Raw genomic sequence first — 19,224 nt, forward strand, 5'->3', positions numbered from 1 at the left:
GACAATGCCATGGTGCTTTGGTCCCTGTTTTCCTGCCCCAGTGTGTCCTGTCCAGCTGGAAGCCAACTCAAATAAGCTGTAATCCCACCAAATTCTCTCCACGGTTTCGTATCGTGCAGGCCAAGAGCGTCACAAGAGTTCCGAGCGCCCTGGCTCACCTCTCTCTGACTGCACACACAGCCAGAGCTCTTAGCAACTGCTCCCTCCAGGCTAAGCTGGGTCACTCGAACCGCTGCTCGCACGCAGCGAGCACAAGCGCGCACAAAGACTCCCTCCTGCACCGAAACCGCCAGCGCCTGGCGTGCCTGGCGAGGGGTGTGACGATTACCTGGCTCCAGCCTTTCCTGTGACAGTGTTGTCCTATCCAGCATTAGCAATCAGGGCAGTTACTTCTATTTAGAGCTGTTATGCTGTGTAGTTTAACTGCAGAAGAGTTGGAAGTAGTGAGCACCAGTATCCTGGAGATCCTGCAGTGAGGGGGTGTTTTGCCAGGTGAAACCTCGAGAAGGCAGAGGAGCCAGCAGTGGGAAGAGAGAAAAGGTCAGGGAGTGGTTATAGCCCAAGGATGAGAGGAAGGGCTGGAAGGGAAGGAAGGTGCATACGCGGTTGAGAAACGCGGCCTCAGGAGGTTGTTTCCAGGACACGGGCAGGAAGAGCTGAAACCCAAGAAAAGCTTCTCACAGGGGACTGTGTGTGACAGCGAAGAGGTGAGGCAGGAGGGGCCGGCTCCTCCTGGAGTGCACGAGACCAAAGCCAGCTGGGAAGAAGGTGAGATGAAAGAACAGGATCTAATCTGTAATGTAGGAGTTGAGAGAACAGAGCAGAAGTGAGCTCTGTACGGACCTTTTCAGGATGAAATGGGATTTATTTATTTTTTCCCCACTGGAAGGGATGTCAGACAAGCAGGAACCTACAGCCAGCCTGGGTTTGGGGACCTTGACTCTTCAATGGGGTCTTCAGAACATCAAAAAGGAGATGGTTACAAGACAGGGAGAGGAAGCAGCATCCCAGCCATTCACAGAGTGGCCAGTACTCAGCCTGGTGACAAAGGAGGGAGTGAGGAGCACCAGAGCTGGGGCTGAAGCTGTAGAGGCAAAGAGTTTGCTGTGCAACTCCCTTGCACCGCTAAAGCCACTTTCCCTGGCACAGAGCAGCTCCCTTGCAACCTCCAGGTAAAACTGATCTTGGGACTGGGGTGAAAAGCACAAAACAAGACTCAGGATCCAGGACAACTTTCTTTATTGCTACCAGAAGGCTTTCATCAGTACAATGGCTCCGAAAACGATACCTTCCTCAGGGCTGTGGAGAGAGCTTACAATTGGGACAGGGCATTCTGAGAAACAGAGGTGTAACATTTAAGAGGACAAGTTTTTGAAAGGTTTTGCTCTTGGTTAGAAGTTACATGAACACAAAACTTGAGGGTTTAGGGTCTTTTGGTTTGGTTTTGTGACTGATAATTACACACCTTTCAAACCTCAGGCGTACGAAGCCGCCCCAGCACCTCACCGAGCAGTGCTGGTCGCATGCTAAGCTTATAAACATATGGGGGGGGGGAAAAAGAGACTCTGCAGAACTGAAGGTCTACACTTGACGTAGAGAGTCAAGCGTTGGTGAAAACCCACACTGAGCACAACATTTCTTGGTGCAAATGAGAAAAAATACCGGTTTTGTTAATTGATACCGAATCCATTAACTGCTTTCTGTGTTTGTAAATCAAACTGGTGTTAAGTGTGAGGAGTCTCTGTAAGGTACAGAGCACAGCAACCAGCTGCCCGAGTAGGTTCACACTCTGGTGGCTGTTTCTGAAGTGTGGAGCAGCTTGCAAGCGTCACTTTTGTTTTATTCCTGACTAACCTTTTATGTAAATCCAGTTTTTAAATATCACATTTAAACACCAAGGTGCTAACAAAACAAAAAAAAAAGGTCATTTTTTTTTTTCTCGAGAGAGGAAAAAGGAAGCTGTCGTGAGGGTCAGGTAGTACAGAACATCATGCACAAGACTTGCTGAGAATTAAAGAGGAGCAAGCAGAAAGAGAGCGAGGGGCGGATGGAAATGGGGTCAGAGAGGTGTTAGTTGGCTGGGAAACCTGGAACAACTCTGCACGAGTGATGTGAGCTCTCGGACGTGGGGAATGGGTTACGAGACACAGGAGCAGAAAAACAGTAGAACTGACAACACTAGAAAGAAACAAATTTTTGCTACTTTTTTTTGTTTGGTTTTTGGGTCTTTTTTTAGATTTTTATACTTTTTTGTGTTTATTTTAAGTGCTTAAATAGTGGAACTATAATTAGCCGCACAAGAAAAAAAATTCAAAAAAGGGTTGGGATTTTTTTTTTTTTTCTGGGATTTTTTTTTTTTTTTCTTTTTTTTGCTCCCTTCAGTTCAGCCTGACAAGGTACGGCCCCTTCTCCCCCTTGGTGAGAAGCCAGGATGCCAAGTCCTGCGTGGCTTCTCGAGTAGCTCGTAGCAGAGCAGGTGGTGTGCGCTCACAGCTACATAACAGACACTGGCTGTAAAGGTGGACAAGGGGACACGTTGCCTTCCTGCCTCGAGACATCAGCGCCACAAACAGAGCCCATGTTTTCAAGAGCCACTACCTCCGGAGCGATGTCTTCGTTGTAGAGACGCTTGATACCGTCGTAGAACTCGTCCACTTCCATCTCCTCCACTTTACGCTTGGCTGAGGCTTGCTTGCAACCGCTGGGAGCTGGCAGACGCTGGTAGAGCGCGGCTGTACCTGTGACTGGCACTTCTGGCCTGCCGTTGTCCTTGGAGAAACCTGGCCCTGGGACAGAGGAGGGCTGGCATTTGAACGCTCCTCTGTTACAGGTCACCAGGGTATGCTGGAGGGGACTGTAGACATATACAGAGTTGGGCAGCAGAGAAGACTGCAGAGTGGAAAGGTGATGTGCCACGAGCTCCCGGCAGTGGATCAGCTGCGAGCTATCCATCTGGAGTGGGAAGACAAGCAAAGACAGCGGCGTTGTGGGATCACCACCACGGAGAGGAGGTCCTGTCAGCCAGGGCAGGGCCGGGGCTCTGAACACACCAGCCACCCTGCACCTCCCTTCTCAACGATGCGCTGGGTGCAGGAGAACAGAAGTGATAAAAGGACCAGAAAGACCCCCAGTGTGGTGATTTTGTAAGATATGGACCCTTGCTCCCTCTTACACCTCGTGGGAATAGTAGGGGGGTAAAAACCTTTCAGATATTAACAGGTTTCACTGGGTGCTTTTAGCAGCTTGAGGGTTTGTCTCTCCAGTAGTTGTCAGACCACCCGTATGCTTAGAACGAAGGGCTGAGCAGCTCATTAGGATTTTCTCCCCAGCATGTTGTTTTGTCCCTGGTGCAGAGAGAGCTTCTGTACATCTGCACACACAGCTCCTCTCTTTGTCACCCGCTGGATGCAGTTAAGACCAAGACTTTGCAGAACTGTCCCAACAAACCCTCCCTTCAGGCTGAAGAAGCACAACCATCCTCGCCGAAGCGTAACTGCAGGCAGAGATCAGGAGCTGGGGCTCTGAAAGCCGCGGCTGGCTCGGATGAGCAGCCCCCAGTCCCTCCCTGCCGCCGTGTGCGGTGCCAGCACCCCCTCACCTGTGCCTTCTGGAGCAGCTCGATGATGAGAGCCAGCCAGTCGGGGAGCAGCTTCTCCAGCTCCAGGCTGACGATGGCCAGCGCCAGCATGGAGCCCTTGAACTGCAGCAGCTGGTAACAGGCCATGCAGTGCAGCAGCTGCTTGGTGAGCGCCGCCACGTGCTGAGAGGGACTCAGCTTGGGCAGGACGGTCAGTAGCTGAGGCCTGTTGGACACCGCAACTGCGTGGAACTGAGGAGGGGAAACAAGCACATGAGGCAGCTGGCGTCACCCACAGGCAACCCCACAGGCAAAGCCAGGTGAGACCTCGAGAACTGCATGCGACACACGTCTTTGATGCACAAGGATTCTCCAGCTTAACCTTCAAGGCAATTTCCACACCATGGAAAAAAAGCACCGTGGTGAACCCACCGACAGCTGGGTGCAGCCTTTCTGGCGGGAGCCATCGCACACATTGTCTGCCTGGGGACCAGCCTTCTGAGGGCTCTGCAGAAGGCTGTGCCCTTCCACCCTTCTCGCTCAGCAACACAGGATGAAATTGAACAGAGAACCTCAGGATGCTTTCCTTCCCTTTGTCTTATCTGATCATGAATCTGGTTCTCTGGCCGTGCCTTTCTGTAGCAAGCACAGAGCGCGCCCATTGCCCGCATCAGTGCTTTCTCCATGGTTGTACTTACTGGTTTTGTGCTGCCTGGCACTTAGCTTTGAGCAAAACCACTAGCAATTAGGACTTGGGGGCAAGGTTTTCAGGAGCTGTGAGTCTCAGCGTGTGGTTCAACATGCCTCAAAACAGGTCAGATGGCAGGCTCACATCTTGGAAATTGCGCCCAAAGTGTCACAAGTCTCCTCTGAAATTCTCTGCAAGGCTTTGTCTTTCAGAAACTACTTGTATGGAGGAATTACAAACACGTGCCAAAGTCTTTGCTCCCTACAGGTAGAATTCTTTGTCTAGGTACCTTATTTACACCAACAGCCACCAGAAAGAACGTAAATAGCCTCTGACTTACAATATGAAGGAAATCCAGTGGCGTTGCCATGTGAAGATCCCAGTTCAGTTTATCCAGGATAATCTTCTCCATTCTGCGAATTTCAGCTGGAGAACAACCACAAAAGCTATCCCGAGCCAACACCTTCAGTACTGGAATCCTCTGCAAAAGCCAACGCGAAAGAAGAAACAAGAGAAGCCATCGTTATAGAAATGACACCAAGCGCTTCATTCCTGTCCCAGCGAGCGACAGCCACCACGTGCGAGCAAAGGCAGGACGGGCAGAGCACACAGTCACACGAGGCTACGGTAGTAAGAACAAAAAAGTTACCTCATCTTCCTCAATGGTCTTTGCAGCAAGGAAGAAGCAGCTGATTGCAATACAGTTCAAGTACTTTGGACGGGCCTGTGGTACAGAAGAGCAGAGAAAGTCTCTGTGAATGTGACGCAGAAATGATGTGTGATCAATCCTTTCTGGTGGGACATCCTGAGCCCCGGGGTCTCAGCTGCCTGTACAACACCTTCTGGATCAGCAGGCTGACCTTCAGCTACGCCACGGCGGCAGCGAGCCGTGCCAAGCCAAAATCCATACTCGGTGAGGTCAGGCAGGACAGCAATCTGCCAGCCCCACCTCGTAACCGGCACACGCTGGTGTGCAGCACCGGAGTGGAAAGAGCTCGTTTTTAGGCAGTGCAGTGGAAATAGGAAGGAGGAAATCAGAAGGGCCAGATTGTCACCTGGTAAAAAACCCCATTGCCATTCCACTTTCTTCAGCAGAGCTCTGCTGTTAGTGCTGCTGGGGGTCAGACACGGAACAGGAAGGAAAATAATTTAAAATTTCCTTGCTTGGGGAAGTATAAACATCACCACTTGTCATTCTGCACTGCAGTTCTCAAAGCTGTGGCCCAGGCATTATCAAGGGAGAGCTGGTCCTTTCCATAGTGGTTTGTTTTAGGCAAGGTAGGTGAAATTTTGAGGGGAAAGGGTGATTTGTTATGTATATTTTAAAACTCCTTTTAGAGGCCTTGGTTGGGGGGCTGAGGGGGAGAGCAGGATGTGTGGGACAGATAGTCCCTGTGCTGGACCAGACTGAGCACACGCTCTGGATGTGCCACATCCACTGGAGGTTTTGCTGACCAAGCCTGACAAAGGACTTCACTTCCAACATCAGTGGAAACACGGCAGGATGTGTTCCCCTGCTCCTTAGTGGCTGGGGGGTAGGAAATGCAGAGGCACTGTTTCTAAGCCTTATCACTGCCCAGTGAGTAGACAGCCCCCACCTCCAGTAAAGAGCCACCTGGTCCTCTTCTGTCCATGTGAAGAGATGCTGGGAGCGAAGGTAAGTGAAAATCCTGCACAGATTGTGAAAATTTACTTGCAGCCTGAACTGCTGCTGTGATTTATTCTTGTTAGGTAAATTTTAGCAAATGCAGCAGAGCCCTGAGGTGGTTGAAAGGTGAGATGCTGCGTGTTACACTCATGCAATGAGCTGTCAAGGAATTGAGAACACTGTTTCCAGAAAGCAACAAGAGAAGAACCCAAGATGGTGTCCATATTGAAGATCCTGACCTACTTTCAGCCTCAGGTACTTAAAAAGGACGATGCTATGCCTAGAGCTTTGGCTTTGTAGTGCCATTTAAACTTAAATACAGGTAGAGAATCCACACTTGGGGGCGGGGGTGTACATGCACGTGTCTGTGCATTCCGATGTCACTGAAAGCAAAGAGAGTAAGTTCTCTTAGGGCAAGGCTGGAACTTGTTCTTGACCATGCAGGTAGGTTCAAAGGAAACTGTCAGATTAGCACAAAATCATGTGCAGCAAAGGAGGACACCTTCTGCATGGGGGTCAGGGAAAAGCAGGTGTCTAGAGCAGGATCCTACCATCAGGGACGCTTGTTCTGCCTGCTATTTTTAACAGTAATTTTGTCTCCTCTTTCTCCCAAGTGCATCCCCTCTAGAGACTGGCCTGGAAGGAACAACTCTCTCTTGTCTTTTGTTTAAAACCCAGACCCATCCTGGTCTCCTATGGGAGCTCCTACCTGCCTTGCTGGCTCCTCACACGTTGCCGAGTGCTGCTGTGCTGGGCTCTGTGGCGGGTTAACGTGTGCTGGGCAGTGAGTTACACCGAGCGGGGCCTCCACAGCAGGGCTGGCTCACAGCCTTAGGGGCAGCCAGGCTCAGAAATATCCCAAGTGTGTTCACAGTGAAGGGACCAGTTGTCTTAATAATAAAATCCCCCTGGTAAAACAACAGGAGTTAAGCTGTGTAAGGCCCTGGCGCCTTACGGGGGAGGGAGCACAAAGCCCTGAGCTGTCTGAACAATGCTCACCCAGACACAACACCTTTCCGCCTCCCTGCTCGCTGCCTGAAGCGCGCAGTGGGCTCCTTACTCACGCTCTCCTGCTTTCCCTGCAGACTCCTTGGCTGCTGCCAATGACTGAAAGAAAAACTGTACTCGAGGGCATTAGCGGCTGCGGGATTTAAATCCATTTACCCTCTTAGTACTTCAGGAAATCAGTTACTTTAAGATGTCCTCACAAATAAAAATCTCCGTGGCTTGTAATTAAAACATTAGCAATATTTATTAATATTTAAAGGGTAGGTTAATGGATGATGTCACTTGCATTCTACCAAACACACTGAAATGTAAGTGCTCAAGCTGAGAATACATGCTTCTGCTTGGATCTCCTCAGCTCTGCTGCGTACCTAACAGCGTTGGTGATGAGATGAGGCACCCCTGCAGATGACACTGCACATCTGCTGAGCATGGAATGTAACTGAGCAAATATGGTAGGAGATGAGGCTACTCAAAGCCTGACTTAACTACTCCAGGCCAGGGGTTTTGGGCTGAACCACAGTTTGTTCAGGAGTCTGCATCGAAGCTGCTTCAACAGCAGACTTGAAGGGATAGAAGAGGGGCAGATCCCAGATGGAGCTCGCCCAAATGATGACTCTTCTCTTGTCTATCTCAAGTGGTTTCTATGGCCTCACAGCCTTAAGCCCCACCAGGCACACACATTCTCTGCTCTGGCCTGCACCCCAGTTCCTTACCTCCCTCTCTCCTTCACATCTGCCTGACTTGACATCAGTCTGAAGCTCTTAGTCAGTCGGACTGGCTGTAGAGCAGGCTGGTAGTGAACTACTTCCCCAAGAATTCATCACCTGTGGCTCCATCTTCTCCCCCCACCTCTTTTCCTTTTTTTTTTTTTTCCATTTCCCTGCACTAGCAAATGTGTCAGGCCCAAACCTGTCTTCAAACATTTGCTTCCTCCAGCTACTCGTTCACTGCTCACATGTGCTCCCAGCAATTCTAAGTGGTACAAATGAGATGAAATGCAGTTACAACAGCAGAGAAATGAAGAGGTAAGCAGGGACTCTGTCAGAGGACACTGGGTCTGGGTTTTTAACCATGGGACAGTGGGCACTTCCTTTAGCTTTGAGTCAATTTAGGTGAAGGTAGAGACTGTTCTCTGTTTTATCTTGAGAATAAAAACCTCTCTGCAGCCTCTTTTTCTGATTGCTTAAAGGAACAGCTAGTGGGCCGAGGCCGATTCAACATTCAAACCCAGGTTCAGAGCGAGCATGTCGTTGAAGAGGAAGGGTGCTGCTTTTCTCTTGGTTTAACATACATTTAAACTAAGGAGCTGCATTACGTGAAGGAAATGGGCAGAACAGAGGAAAGAAGGAAAATATTCTTGGTAGGTGTAAGCACTGGGTCATTTCCCAGAGAACTGGGTGTTCTCTTTAAAGCAATGGCTATTTTCATGGGGTTAAAAATGGCTATGGAGATAATCTACCTCTAAAAATTCCTGGCAGCAGCGGGTGCTCCCAGTTCCACAACCTGAAATTAAGCTCCTGGAGTGGTGTAGGCACCATCCTATACATGTGTGAGAAAGGAAGAGGGGGGGAGAGCAGATGGGGGAAGTAAACGTTTCCGTACAGCCACACCACTCAGACTGTACACAGAAATAGCTGGGGGTGATATAAATCTATTTCAATTTATGTATCTGCAAATATTTACCTTTACTGCTGCTAAAAACCTGTCCAAAAGGCTGATGGCCAGGGCGAGCGTTTCTGGATAAAGGTGGAACTGGTATTTGAGCTTGGCCAGCCACTGGATGACCTCATCCCTCTGCTTTGGAGAAATGGCTACATCCTGCTGGAGAGAAAAACAAACTATTCTTATACACAGGCTCAGCAAGTCAGGAAACACCAAACATTTTACCTCAGCAGGAGTTGTTCAGCCTGGAAACAAAGCCCCCTTTGGCAAGGGGGGTCCTTCAGCCAGCCTCAGTCACCGCTTGGTTCTTGCAGTTGCTTACCCCATCCCAAAAAATCTGCCCTGACAAAGAGAACTTTCCTTACAGCAGCCTCAGACATCACTGAGAAATTTCACTGCACAGTGGGGAGAAGAGGAAGGATGTCTTGGAGCTTCTCAAGCACTGACCAGGTGTTCTCTAGCTCAGCTGTAAGAGATTTTATTTTCTTTTTAACTTCCTTAGAACCACGTAGATACACGGAAATACCCCCCCTTGAACAGAACCAGACATGCTCTGGGAGCCAGGCGGGTCCTCAGCTCCCGAGAAACAGAAGAGGGCAAGGACCAAGTTGGTATTTTGAGAGGGAAAGTTTATTTTTCCTTCAGCTCAGGGGGACATTTTTAGCTCAGTATATGTTAAAAAAAGAAACTTCCAGTTAACAAGACCTTTAGCAGTACAGTTGTGAACTGGGGTAAAGCAGGTACAGTTTCATAAGACCTTTAGCAGTACAGTTAATTGTGAACTGGGGTAAAGCAGGTACAGTTTCACCTGAAAAAGGCTGTGTTTAGTGTTTTGGTTTTTTTAACTTTTTGGCCCAAGTCATCACCATTGATCTGTTTGCACAAGGGCTGAACTTCAACCACAAATACAAATCAGACATTGGCATAAAATCTTTCTCTCTGACTACTTTTCTGAAATACTTATGTCTGCTTTCACGTCGCTGGGGATGATTTAGGGTGATTAGCAAGGATATGTCCAGAAGTTAAACCAAACAAATTTCTTGTGCTGTGCTCAAGGTACTTACACTCTTTTGGCTACTGCTGATGTAAAAGCAACCAGAGGCAATGCTGGCTGCCCAGGTACTGTGGAAAAGACAGCGAAGGGCTTGCGCAAACAAGCGTAGCTGCTGGGCTGGGGTGTAGCTGTTCTCCCAGCAATAACACACAGGGGGGAAGCAGCAGAATTTTGGAAAACAAACACACCCGACACTGATGCAAAATAAAATACTTCAGGCTACAGCTGTCGCCCAAGTACTGACCCTCTGCCTTCTGTAGGCAGCAACACGCTCCTGCCTTGGAGCCCGCCATGCGTGCGGAGGCCGAGCGGTGTAGGCAGCACTGTAACGACCCCAGGGCCTCCCCGAGGACACCAGCTTCACACCTTCCCGTGTCACTTGCAGGACGGTATCTTTACTCTGCTCTCAGCTTCCTGACTGGTGCTGAGCTCCACCTTCACCACTCCATGGGGCACAAGGGAGGGGGACAGGGCTCAAACCTCAGGGTTGAGTTCTGGGGTTGGTGACAGTAGGTGCACAGCCGGCTGCTGCTGCTGCTCACAGACACGTGTCCTACCAAAATGCGGCCACCACATCCCCTTAGAAAAAGTACAATGGTAAGGGTGCTATTGTAGCAGGAACGGAGTCTGAAGCCAGGGTTGTGCAATCCAAAGCTGTTTCTCCTGGCTGTAGTAGCTGGGCTAATAAAGCGATACTACCTCTGCCTGTCAATGTGCCTTCAGTCCTCCATCGTGTGCTCCTCTGAGGAGAGCAAAGCCCTGCCTTGCCTTCTCTCCTGAAGCTCTGCTGGTGTAACACGGTCAGCAGGACTGTGTGTGATCCCTCTGCGCCCCTGCTCTCACCTGGGACCTCTGGGTGCCACCTGACTGTAATGTGGCTTTCTAAAAAGCACCTACTATTTTTCAGGTGGGAAGAGGAAGTTTTCTCAGTTCCAAGAAATAATGATTCTTTCTAAAATGATTATTGAGATTTAAGGGTGAGATCTGAGCCGTGCCAGGACACCCGCTGGCTGCAACGCGTCGCGCTTGTTCCAGAAACGCTAGTTTGGCCCGTGCTGGGGGTATAATGAATTCACCACACAGCAGGAAGGAGTTTATTAAATGCTCTGCTAAAAACATCATTTGGACAGCGGGATAGGGACCTAGAAGGTATCTGGGGAGAAAAAAAGGCGATGCTGTGTTAGATACTGGCTGTCCTTCTAGAGTGTACTTCTGTAGCTAAGCAAGGCCTGCACAGCTCAACCTAAAACAGGAAAAAAAAGGAGTGATCAGGCAAGCTCCTTATTGCTTTACTCATTGTGCCCGTCTTTAAATGGAAGGAGACAGAGCCATACAACGGGGCTTATAACCGCAGCCAGGTCTGGATGATGCTGCAGCCTTGGAAGGTTTCAAGCAGCTCAGAGGATTATTTGGAAGTGCTGTATCTGGGTGAATCCAGCAGGTAAGCTGTGTGCACCTGCTCAAAGGTGACCTGAAACCACCCCATCAAACAGAATAAACTTGACTTTAAAAACCTGCCTCTGACTCTGACAACACGGCCCTGGTCCTGCCGCAGCAGCTCGACTGGTGAGGCCAGCAGGAAGGGTCCCCTGGCCGGCAGCTGCATCAGCAGGGCAGCCACCTCCGTCTCCCCTGCATGCCCTCCTGCCATACATCATTGCTCTGGAGGAGGGGTGAAGATGGCATCTGCTGTGCTTCTTGCTGTGGAGGCAGGGCCCTGCCTCAGCAGCCCAGGGGGGGTTTCTCATCCCCTCCCATTCCTGGCAAATCCCATGGGCATCAGCTTCAGCAGCTCCTGACGGCGTCTCTCCTGGCTCAGCGCTGGTTTCCTCGTGCCTGCCAAAGCGAAAGGTTAGGTCTTCTCCTAAAAACAGCATGGGTGGGAAGGGTGAGATCGTCTTTCCACGCTGCCGCTCAGCCTTCAGTCCTCCCAAGATCTGCCCTTGTGTCTTCTCACCCTTTGTGGGCAGTATGAGGCCAAGAGGCAAAATTTCAGCCCCAGGAGTTAAGCTTTAAACGGGGAGGCTGTGAAGAACAGCAACTGTATGCTCAGTCCCTGGTAACCACTGTCCTTTCTTTGTGAGACATAAATGGTGTTGACTCTAAAGCACCGAAAAACAACAGCTTATCCAAGCAAGATGTGAAATGAAAACAAACAAAAACCAGCCCCCACACAGAGCATTATGTTCCCTTAACACCAAGGAACATCTAGGTACGTGCACAGCAGATGTAAGGCTTCAAAATACAATCTGGCTTCTTAAGAGCTGTCTGGGGAAGCAAAGGGAAGGAGGTGAATCTCCAGCTCTTTTCTGCAAGAACATCAATCCTACAAAGAGTTTGTCTACTCCAGTCTCTAACAGCAAATAAAGGAGCACAAGAGGGGGTGGGGGGGGAGAGAAATCCCTTACACAGAAAGACCAGGTGAATTTAAACCTAGTTTAACAGCAAAGTTTGTTAAGAGACAGGCAGAGGAATGAGAACTGGTCCCATCACACCCACAAACCCTGCTGCTACTTCCAAGCAGGGCAAGGAGCTTCCCACACAAAGGGATCCGTCTTTATCCCCCCGCCTCGAAGGTGCGCGCACATCATCCTAGTGACACACATCATAAAGGCAGCGCGGTCACGTTATCGAAGCAGCGAGGTCACTGGTCTTTAGTGATGTAAAATTAAAAGCAAAAAGGAGACACTACGGTGGTTGAAAGTAAAAAAAGAAAGTCCCTTTGGGCTGGAAGGCAAAAGTTCCTCTTTGCTGTGGAGGTACTTTCCACAGCCTCCACCTGGGTCTCTGTGTGGCCGCCTCTGTTTTGTCACCACAAACACCAGCAGACTCTGTTTTCACGCAGCAGCAGCAGGAGGTTGCTCCGAGACGGAGGTAAGAGCAGCCCTGAGGACTGAAGGTCAATCCATCTCCTCTGGCTGGCGCTTCCCCCCACTCTTTTTGTTTTTGGAAAGGAGTCCAGATCGGAGCAAGGACCGACCTACAGATGTGGTTGCCTGTCCTGGCACCAAAGGTTAGCAGATACGTGCATGATGACTCCTGCCACCACTTAGCTTCTGGGAAGGCCTCCTGATGGGTATTTTAAGTAACACAGGACAAGGCCAGTGTGGGCCCACAGGTGACTATCTGAATAATGAAATGGCAGCGCTGCACTCGCCGTGGCTGTCACTTGACCTCTCCAAAGTCAGCAACCACAGAGGTCGGGGGTTCTGCTCAAGGGAAGCAACACAGCACCCCATACCACAGCACCCCATACCACACACACACCCCGACCCGAGCCCTCCAGCATCTCTGATGATTTATATCTGAATTGTCTGATTCCCCAGTCAGTGCCCCAGACCCCATTTCTCAGTCACTGCATCAGAAAGGTGCCTGTGAGGCCCTGGCAATGGTGAGAGGCACAGGGAGCTGCTGTCCTGCATCCCGACAGCCAAATCGCCTCGTCCCTGAGCTGGCAGCCCTGCCACAGGGCCCGCTGCACGGGAGAGGAGGCCCAGAGGCTGTGACTCAGGCTCCAGCGTGTGAGCACAGTACAAATCACCTCTAAGAATACCTTGAGACTTTTGGAAAATGCAGTCTAAAAAAAAATACTCTCTGTGAACTCAAACGTGACTCAATTTTATTGCTGCCTAATCTAGGAAAAACACCTTGCCTGATAACTGGTTTTTCTGTCGTGTCTGCTGTCTCAGACGGGGATGTTTTGCTGTTTCCCCTATTTGTTTCTGCCTAGTCCTGCTCCTGCTGTGGGTTCCTCGGGGAGCAAGCAGGTGACCGTTATCAGGACTGGGAAGCTTCTGAAAAGGGCAGGTGTAAAGATTACAGCCGCATCGGTCGGAGCTCGGGTCTTAGGAGCCTTGTTTTACACCAGAGCGACCCCCAAACTGATGCCCACTGGGCTGGTTCTCACTTGTAGCAGCCGGGCAGGAGCGGTGCTCTCCTGAAACCCTTCAGAAGTGGTGTTTTTGCCACTTTTTGCCGTAGCCTCAGGGTTTGGCTACGGTTTAGCGGGGCAGCCTCGGCCATCCGCGCGGTAACGTGCGCAAACAGCGGGGAGAGAGACTGCTGCTGGGCAGAGCGGGAGAGCTGGGGGCATTAACCCCACAATGGTTTGTACAAACGGTCAGGCAGTCTCCGAGTCGCCCACAGGATACAACAGGCACCAGAAGGGTAGAAAACGGACCCAAGGTCATGTGCTGAGACAGTGGAAAAACTGGAAACAAACTTGAGGTCTCCTGATTACTCAAGAGGTACAGAGAACAAAGGAGAAGACAGAAAGAAAGAGCTGGAACAGGCAAGGAAGGAGAAATTATACAAGTGGCGCTGTGTTTCTATAAAAAGATATAAAAAATCCTGGCTTACACAGCTCTTCGCTGCAAAGTTACTTGGTAACATGCAAAAATCAACCTTTGACCAGTCTTTACTGCTTGATTTCTCAAGTCCCAATCACATGAAAGCTTCTGAATGTCACCTGCATATTGTATAACCCAAGAGAGGGGAAGAAAAAAATAAAGACAAAATACACTCAGAAGCACTAGGAGGGTTCCAGACTCAGCCTATCTTATTTTTTCAGGCTGAAAAGCCCCTGTGACATCTGGCTTTGATATAATGCAACGACCCGGAGCCAGTAGCCTGCATTTAAAGGAGGGAAACTAAAAGAAATATACATGCCCGTAGGAAAAGGGACTTTTCAGAGAGAAAGTGAAAAACAAAACAGAAAAATCACAGACATTATCAGGACCGGAGCCCCCGACAGATTGTGCATCCTGTACTAAAAATGTAAAGTTTTTCCTGTTTCTGTAACTAAGGGTTTCTTTCTTCCTTTCAAAGATCTCAACTCTGACACGTATTTAGAAACTGAATTTGTTCCGGTTTTAAACATTAGAACCAAAAATGTCTCCTAAAGAGTCAAAACTGAAAGTTTACTCCTGAAAAATAATTCGAGTGTGCCTCCAATCTGATCATTAGCTTTTTTTGGTAGATGCAGCTCACATTTTCTCATTTGCAAACCAGATGATTTCATTAAAACCCTTTCTGTAGTCAGGCTATCTCTGTAGCGAGGAATGGAAAGTTACACAGGCTTCAGGGTTGCCAGATCTGATACCCAGAAGGATGCTGATTTCCTGACTGTCATGGGAAATAAACAAGGGTTTCATACAAGTGATGTTTTAGGCTACTGCAGCTGTTTTCAAAAGAAAGCAGGAGATGTTTGGGAAAACAGCCTTCTTCCAGGTATCACAGGGAATGGGAATATTCACTCTGCATGTCCGTGGCTGCAACACTGCCACAATGAAGGCTGCACAAGTGGAGGAACGGGTGACAGTTTGAAAAGCTGGGTGTCACAAACTCTAGGAACAGAGAGAAATAGGTAGTTACAGACAGAGGGTTTTCAGCTGCGCTGTGGCATGGCCAGTCAGGATTTCCCCAGAGCAGACAGCTGTGTTGATGTTCCCCTTTTCAGTCTGACCTTGGTACATTTTCCACATAAACACACAGAGATTTCAATCCAATTTAATGATTGCTGACTGCTAGAAAACATTTCATACTGTGGCACTCTAGCTGATGAAGTCAACGTCTGAACTGACAGGTAGGAAAATATAAAGAAAGAAGTTAGAGAGTTTTGGGGGTGGAAATGCCAGGAGTGGAAAGCCTGGGGTGAGAAGCACAGAGGGCCAGGAAACACCCCCCAGCACAGACCTCGGGGATATTGTTGAAGTGCAGGGGAGGAGGGGGAGAAAGATCCTTCATCTTCATGACCTAATTGCACACAAAAAGGACAAACTTGGTATTTGCCCAGGCCAGACGTGAGGTTCTGCTCTCGAGCACAAACTTTACACTGGCTTTAGCCATCAGGTTGTTTCTACACTGATCCTACTCTGGGTTTTCACAGCAGGCAACAGAGCTGCCCCCAGGTTTCATATTCAGCAGACAGCCCAAAGCCCCGTTAACTGCTCTGAGCATTCACCACTGAGGACAGCGCTTTGCGAGGTGCCGCAGACCTCGGCCACAGCGATGTTAAGACCCCTCTTCAAGGTCCCTGGCAGCAGGACAGCTGCTCCTCACCACAGACAGGGCTGAGGTTAGTCCTTCTTCTGTGGGGACAACTCGAACGTGTCACAGGTGGGAAACCTCATCTTCAAAGGGCGACAGTGCAATCCTGCAAGGGAGGGCTGGCTAATGCAGCTGGTGGCTTCTGAGCCACCAGAATCCACTTCACCAAGGCAAAAATGCAAAGGCTTTGTCCCTGTGAAATCTTCACACAAGAATCTGGTTTGGTTACACTCTCCGAGTCCCTAACCTATCTCATTATACTGTAATCTTATCTCCCTACATTATAATCACTAACCCTAGGAATACTGCCAGCATGGAATAACAGGCTAGTTTACCATAAACCAGAGTCTTAAAACTGTACGTGCCTGAAGACAGCCACAGCTACACCTTAACTCAACACCTCTGACAACCAGGGCACCGATTTGGAAACCTAAACGTGGATTAACAAAACTAATACTGAGCCCCTTAAAAACATATTTGTTCCTACACAACAACAGCAGATTCTTGTTCACCAGACAGAAAAAAACCAAACACCACACTGATTAGCTCTGACAACAACTGATAACACTTGCGTGAATATTTTATGTGAATCAAGAACAGGAAGACTGGGTCTGAGACCATTATTTCTGGGTTATTTCTGCCCAACCCAGTGACAAAGTCCCCAGAGCTCTATGACAACTGTCCTCACGCTTCACATTTTGTTTTAAACAAAGCTTTGTGAAGTTCACAGGTGGTTCTGAGTGCACATGCTAGACAGACACCTCCTCTACAAAGAGCAGAAGGGCAATTCAGGCTGGGTAAATCCAACCTGCTGCAAAACTGGAGCAGGAGGTTGGACTATGGACCCACTGTGGTCCCTTCCAGCCTGAATCTTCCTCCAGTCCTACCAGAACAGTCCTCACTGGAACAGGCCAGCACCTGGCTCCACTTCCCTTGGCACGAGCTTGCACCCTGCTCCATAAATAGTCCTGTGGCAGTCTGTGGTGTTCTTCCCAAAGCAGACAGTGCCTGACCAGATGAGAACCTCACCTGGCTCCAGCTGATACAGCGACAGCCAGCCCCGCAGAACCGGGCTCATTTACACCAGGGAAGAATCTGGCTCAGAGTGGGAAAAGGCAGCAACCTCAGGCTTTCCCTGGGGATTCGCTGTTCTGGGAGGGGGCCTGGGCTAAGCTAGCGGTCGTGGTTCCTGTGAGAAGATGTCACTTCACGTGGAAAGCAAAGAGCATTTCAACACTGTCATTAGTGAACTCGGGACAAGAAAATGAAGCTGCTTTTAAGAACTGTTGCAGAGTTGGTGCCCACTAGAAATGGGTGTTAATTATCCACACAATTTGTAAAATGAATTTAATTAAGACAATATATGTATGAGCTTTCAGAAGCAACAGCAGAGGCCTGACATTGTATGCTGCGGAGTGTGTTCTGTGCCCCTGGGTGCAGGTAAGTCCCTCTAATAAAAAACTGCTCGCATACTTCAGAGGCTAATTTCCCAGGTCTCAAGCAGAAGGGAACTTCTCATGCAACAGCATCGGTTGTTCACGTAAAAATACATTAGAGGTCAGTCTCCTGCCTTCACCAAGATGAATGATGTGGAGAAAAGACATTACCTGATTGGGCTGCATTTTCGGCACATGTGCTTTCCACATTTGAGCTTCCCTAGAGATTGCCGTCTCCAGAAGGAGAGACAACCTCTGGCTCTCCGGGGGTCCTGAGAACTTCATGGTAACCCTGGGATCCACCTGCCACCCAGCTGGATACAGCTACCTGCAAAACCAAAGACAGCCTGGTGAAATACTGAGCCATGCCTGTCTGGTAAACTGAGCAAAAGAAAACACAAAGGTGACTAAAGCTGCCAGAAATGGCACAGGCTCATCTGTAACATAGCGACTGGGTGCTTGGCAAACCGACCCAAGGAAACCCACACCAGTGGGCTCTGATTCAGGTGAAGCTGAGCCAGAATTGTCCACAGGTAAGTCTCTGACACCTACATGGGCTGGAAAGTCATGACACTTGGAGGTTTTCTGCTTCAGGCGAGACCTCTCTTGCCTCAGCAGCACTTTTGTAAGCAGGTGTCTTACGAAAAATACTTGAGGGAGGAGCTGTACAACATATAAAAGGGACTTCAGTAAGTTGGCTGCCCTAGCCCAAATCCCACTGAAGTTAAAATCAGTCTCCCCGTGACTTCAAGGGAAGTTAAGACTGACATTCAAACGTTTTTCAAAAATCCCAGCCTTGGAGTATGGTTGGTGCCAGCCTTACCCCAGCACTCCCAGCAGCAACAGGGAGTTCTCTGCAAAACAGAGGAACGCTTGTTGGAGAATTTAAATGATTTACAAGCTGAAGCCTGACAAAAAGATCCACATTTTCCCTCTCTGCACAGTATGGTTTGTAGCTTCTGACGGAAGCTGTGACCTGTTTCAGAAGAGTTCCTCTCGGGTCTAATCACTCTGAAAACATTAGATCCATAAAACTTTTGGACACATCTCTAATTTTAGATAGGAAATGCATTTTAAAGGAGGAAAAAAAGCAGCAAACCCAGCGACAGCTTTTGCAAGGCATGAAATGACTACAAGCTGGCTAAGTGATGGAGAAGATTTCTGCAAGGCCTGCACTATTCAGAAACACCTGCTTCCCCTGGCAGAAGCCATGCTACAAAAGCATGCAGGCTAAAGCAAAACACCTCGCTACAGACAACACAGAAAAAAGGGGGTTCTCCTGGCCCTAGTTCAGCCTCACTCAGCAGTTAACAACGTGTCAAGAACTTGTAAATTTGAAATGAAAAGCAAAGCAGAGGCAAGATTTTTATTTATTTTTTATAAAGACAACAGATTCCACCACCTAATTGCAAAGGGAGAAGATGGTCTGATTGAAAAGGTTATTCAAATTGTTCTAATCCTGCCTACTGTTCCTCTGGCCGCCAATTTCTTGACGGTATTAAATCACTTAAGCAAAACAATTCAGCCCTGAAGGGTAAATCCATGGGAAAGTTATTTAAACTTTCAATTCCTTCTGTGAGCTCTTGTGAAATCCACAACAGGTGGACACTGGCCAAACGCTAACCAGGCTATTTTATAACGACCTGTTTGTTCATACAACAGTTTATGCTGTAGTTACAGGAAATAAGACAACATGTTGAATCAGAGAAAATAAACAAAATTCACAGTGAAAACAATCAGTTTATTATTATAAGTAATAACGAGAGCAGCTCTGCACAAATGAAGATTCAGAGTGCTTTCACAGGGTTAAGGGAAAATGCCAAACAGTTTTCTTTATCGATTTACAGGAGCTTTTAAGGGGCTGGGTTCACACAGAACCTGCACGAGGCATAAAAACTGCACTCAAGTCCTACTCAGATCCAAGCAGGTTTTAAGTGGCAAATAAACGTCAAGCCTCTCATTCCTCAACAGAAACCCTTTTTATATTAGATTTTAATAAAACAAATGCTTCTCCTTGAACAAAGGAGAGGCTGTACTGGCTTGGCACACCCAAGGTTTCCAGCCTGTCAGTGTGATGATGACACAAGGTGACTGGGGTAGTGT

The 19,224-nt window shown here is 48.8% G+C and overlaps 2 protein-coding genes across 2 annotated transcripts in view; one reads left to right on the forward strand and one right to left on the reverse strand.

The window, feature by feature from the left end:
* Positions 1 to 3,716, forward strand: part of SEPTIN11 (septin-11) — a 42,338-nt gene extending 38,622 nt beyond the window's left edge. Inside the window, exon 9 of the mRNA XM_029087511.1 lies at positions 3,614 to 3,716. Within this exon, the coding sequence (XP_028943344.1) occupies positions 3,614 to 3,716 (103 nt within the window). The remainder of the gene's footprint in view (positions 1 to 3,613) is intronic.
* A 748-nt stretch (positions 3,717 to 4,464) lies between these two features.
* Positions 4,465 to 17,445, reverse strand: LOC104532847 (cyclin-I). Its single transcript, XM_029087512.1, has 4 exons — positions 17,293 to 17,445; positions 8,605 to 8,739; positions 4,915 to 4,989; positions 4,465 to 4,746 (listed from the first exon to the last, which is right to left on the reverse strand). The coding sequence occupies exons 1-4, from the start codon at positions 17,404 to 17,406 to the stop codon at positions 4,498 to 4,500; spliced, it is 573 nt and encodes a 190-aa protein (XP_028943345.1). The 5' UTR covers positions 17,407 to 17,445; the 3' UTR covers positions 4,465 to 4,497.
* Between the last annotated feature and the right edge of the window lie 1,779 nt (positions 17,446 to 19,224).

The sequence above is a fragment of the Antrostomus carolinensis genome, unplaced genomic scaffold, assembly GCF_000700745.2.
Source record: "Antrostomus carolinensis isolate BGI_N321 unplaced genomic scaffold, ASM70074v2 scaffold1531, whole genome shotgun sequence".
In the NCBI taxonomy this organism is placed as follows: domain Eukaryota; kingdom Metazoa; phylum Chordata; class Aves; order Caprimulgiformes; family Caprimulgidae; genus Antrostomus; species Antrostomus carolinensis.

Coding starts and splice junctions, on each gene's coding strand:
- LOC104532847 (XM_029087512.1), bottom strand. CDS start 17,406: ATGAAGTTCTCAGGACCCCCGGAGAGCCAGAGGTTGTCTCTCCTTCTG. Junction 8,740..17,292: donor CGAAAATGCAGCCCAATCAG/GTAATGTCTTTT, acceptor TCTCTCCAGCAG/GATGTAGCCATTTCTCCAAA. Junction 4,990..8,604: donor GGTTTTTAGCAGCAGTAAAG/GTAAATATTTGC, acceptor TCTGTACCACAG/GCCCGTCCAAAGTACTTGAA.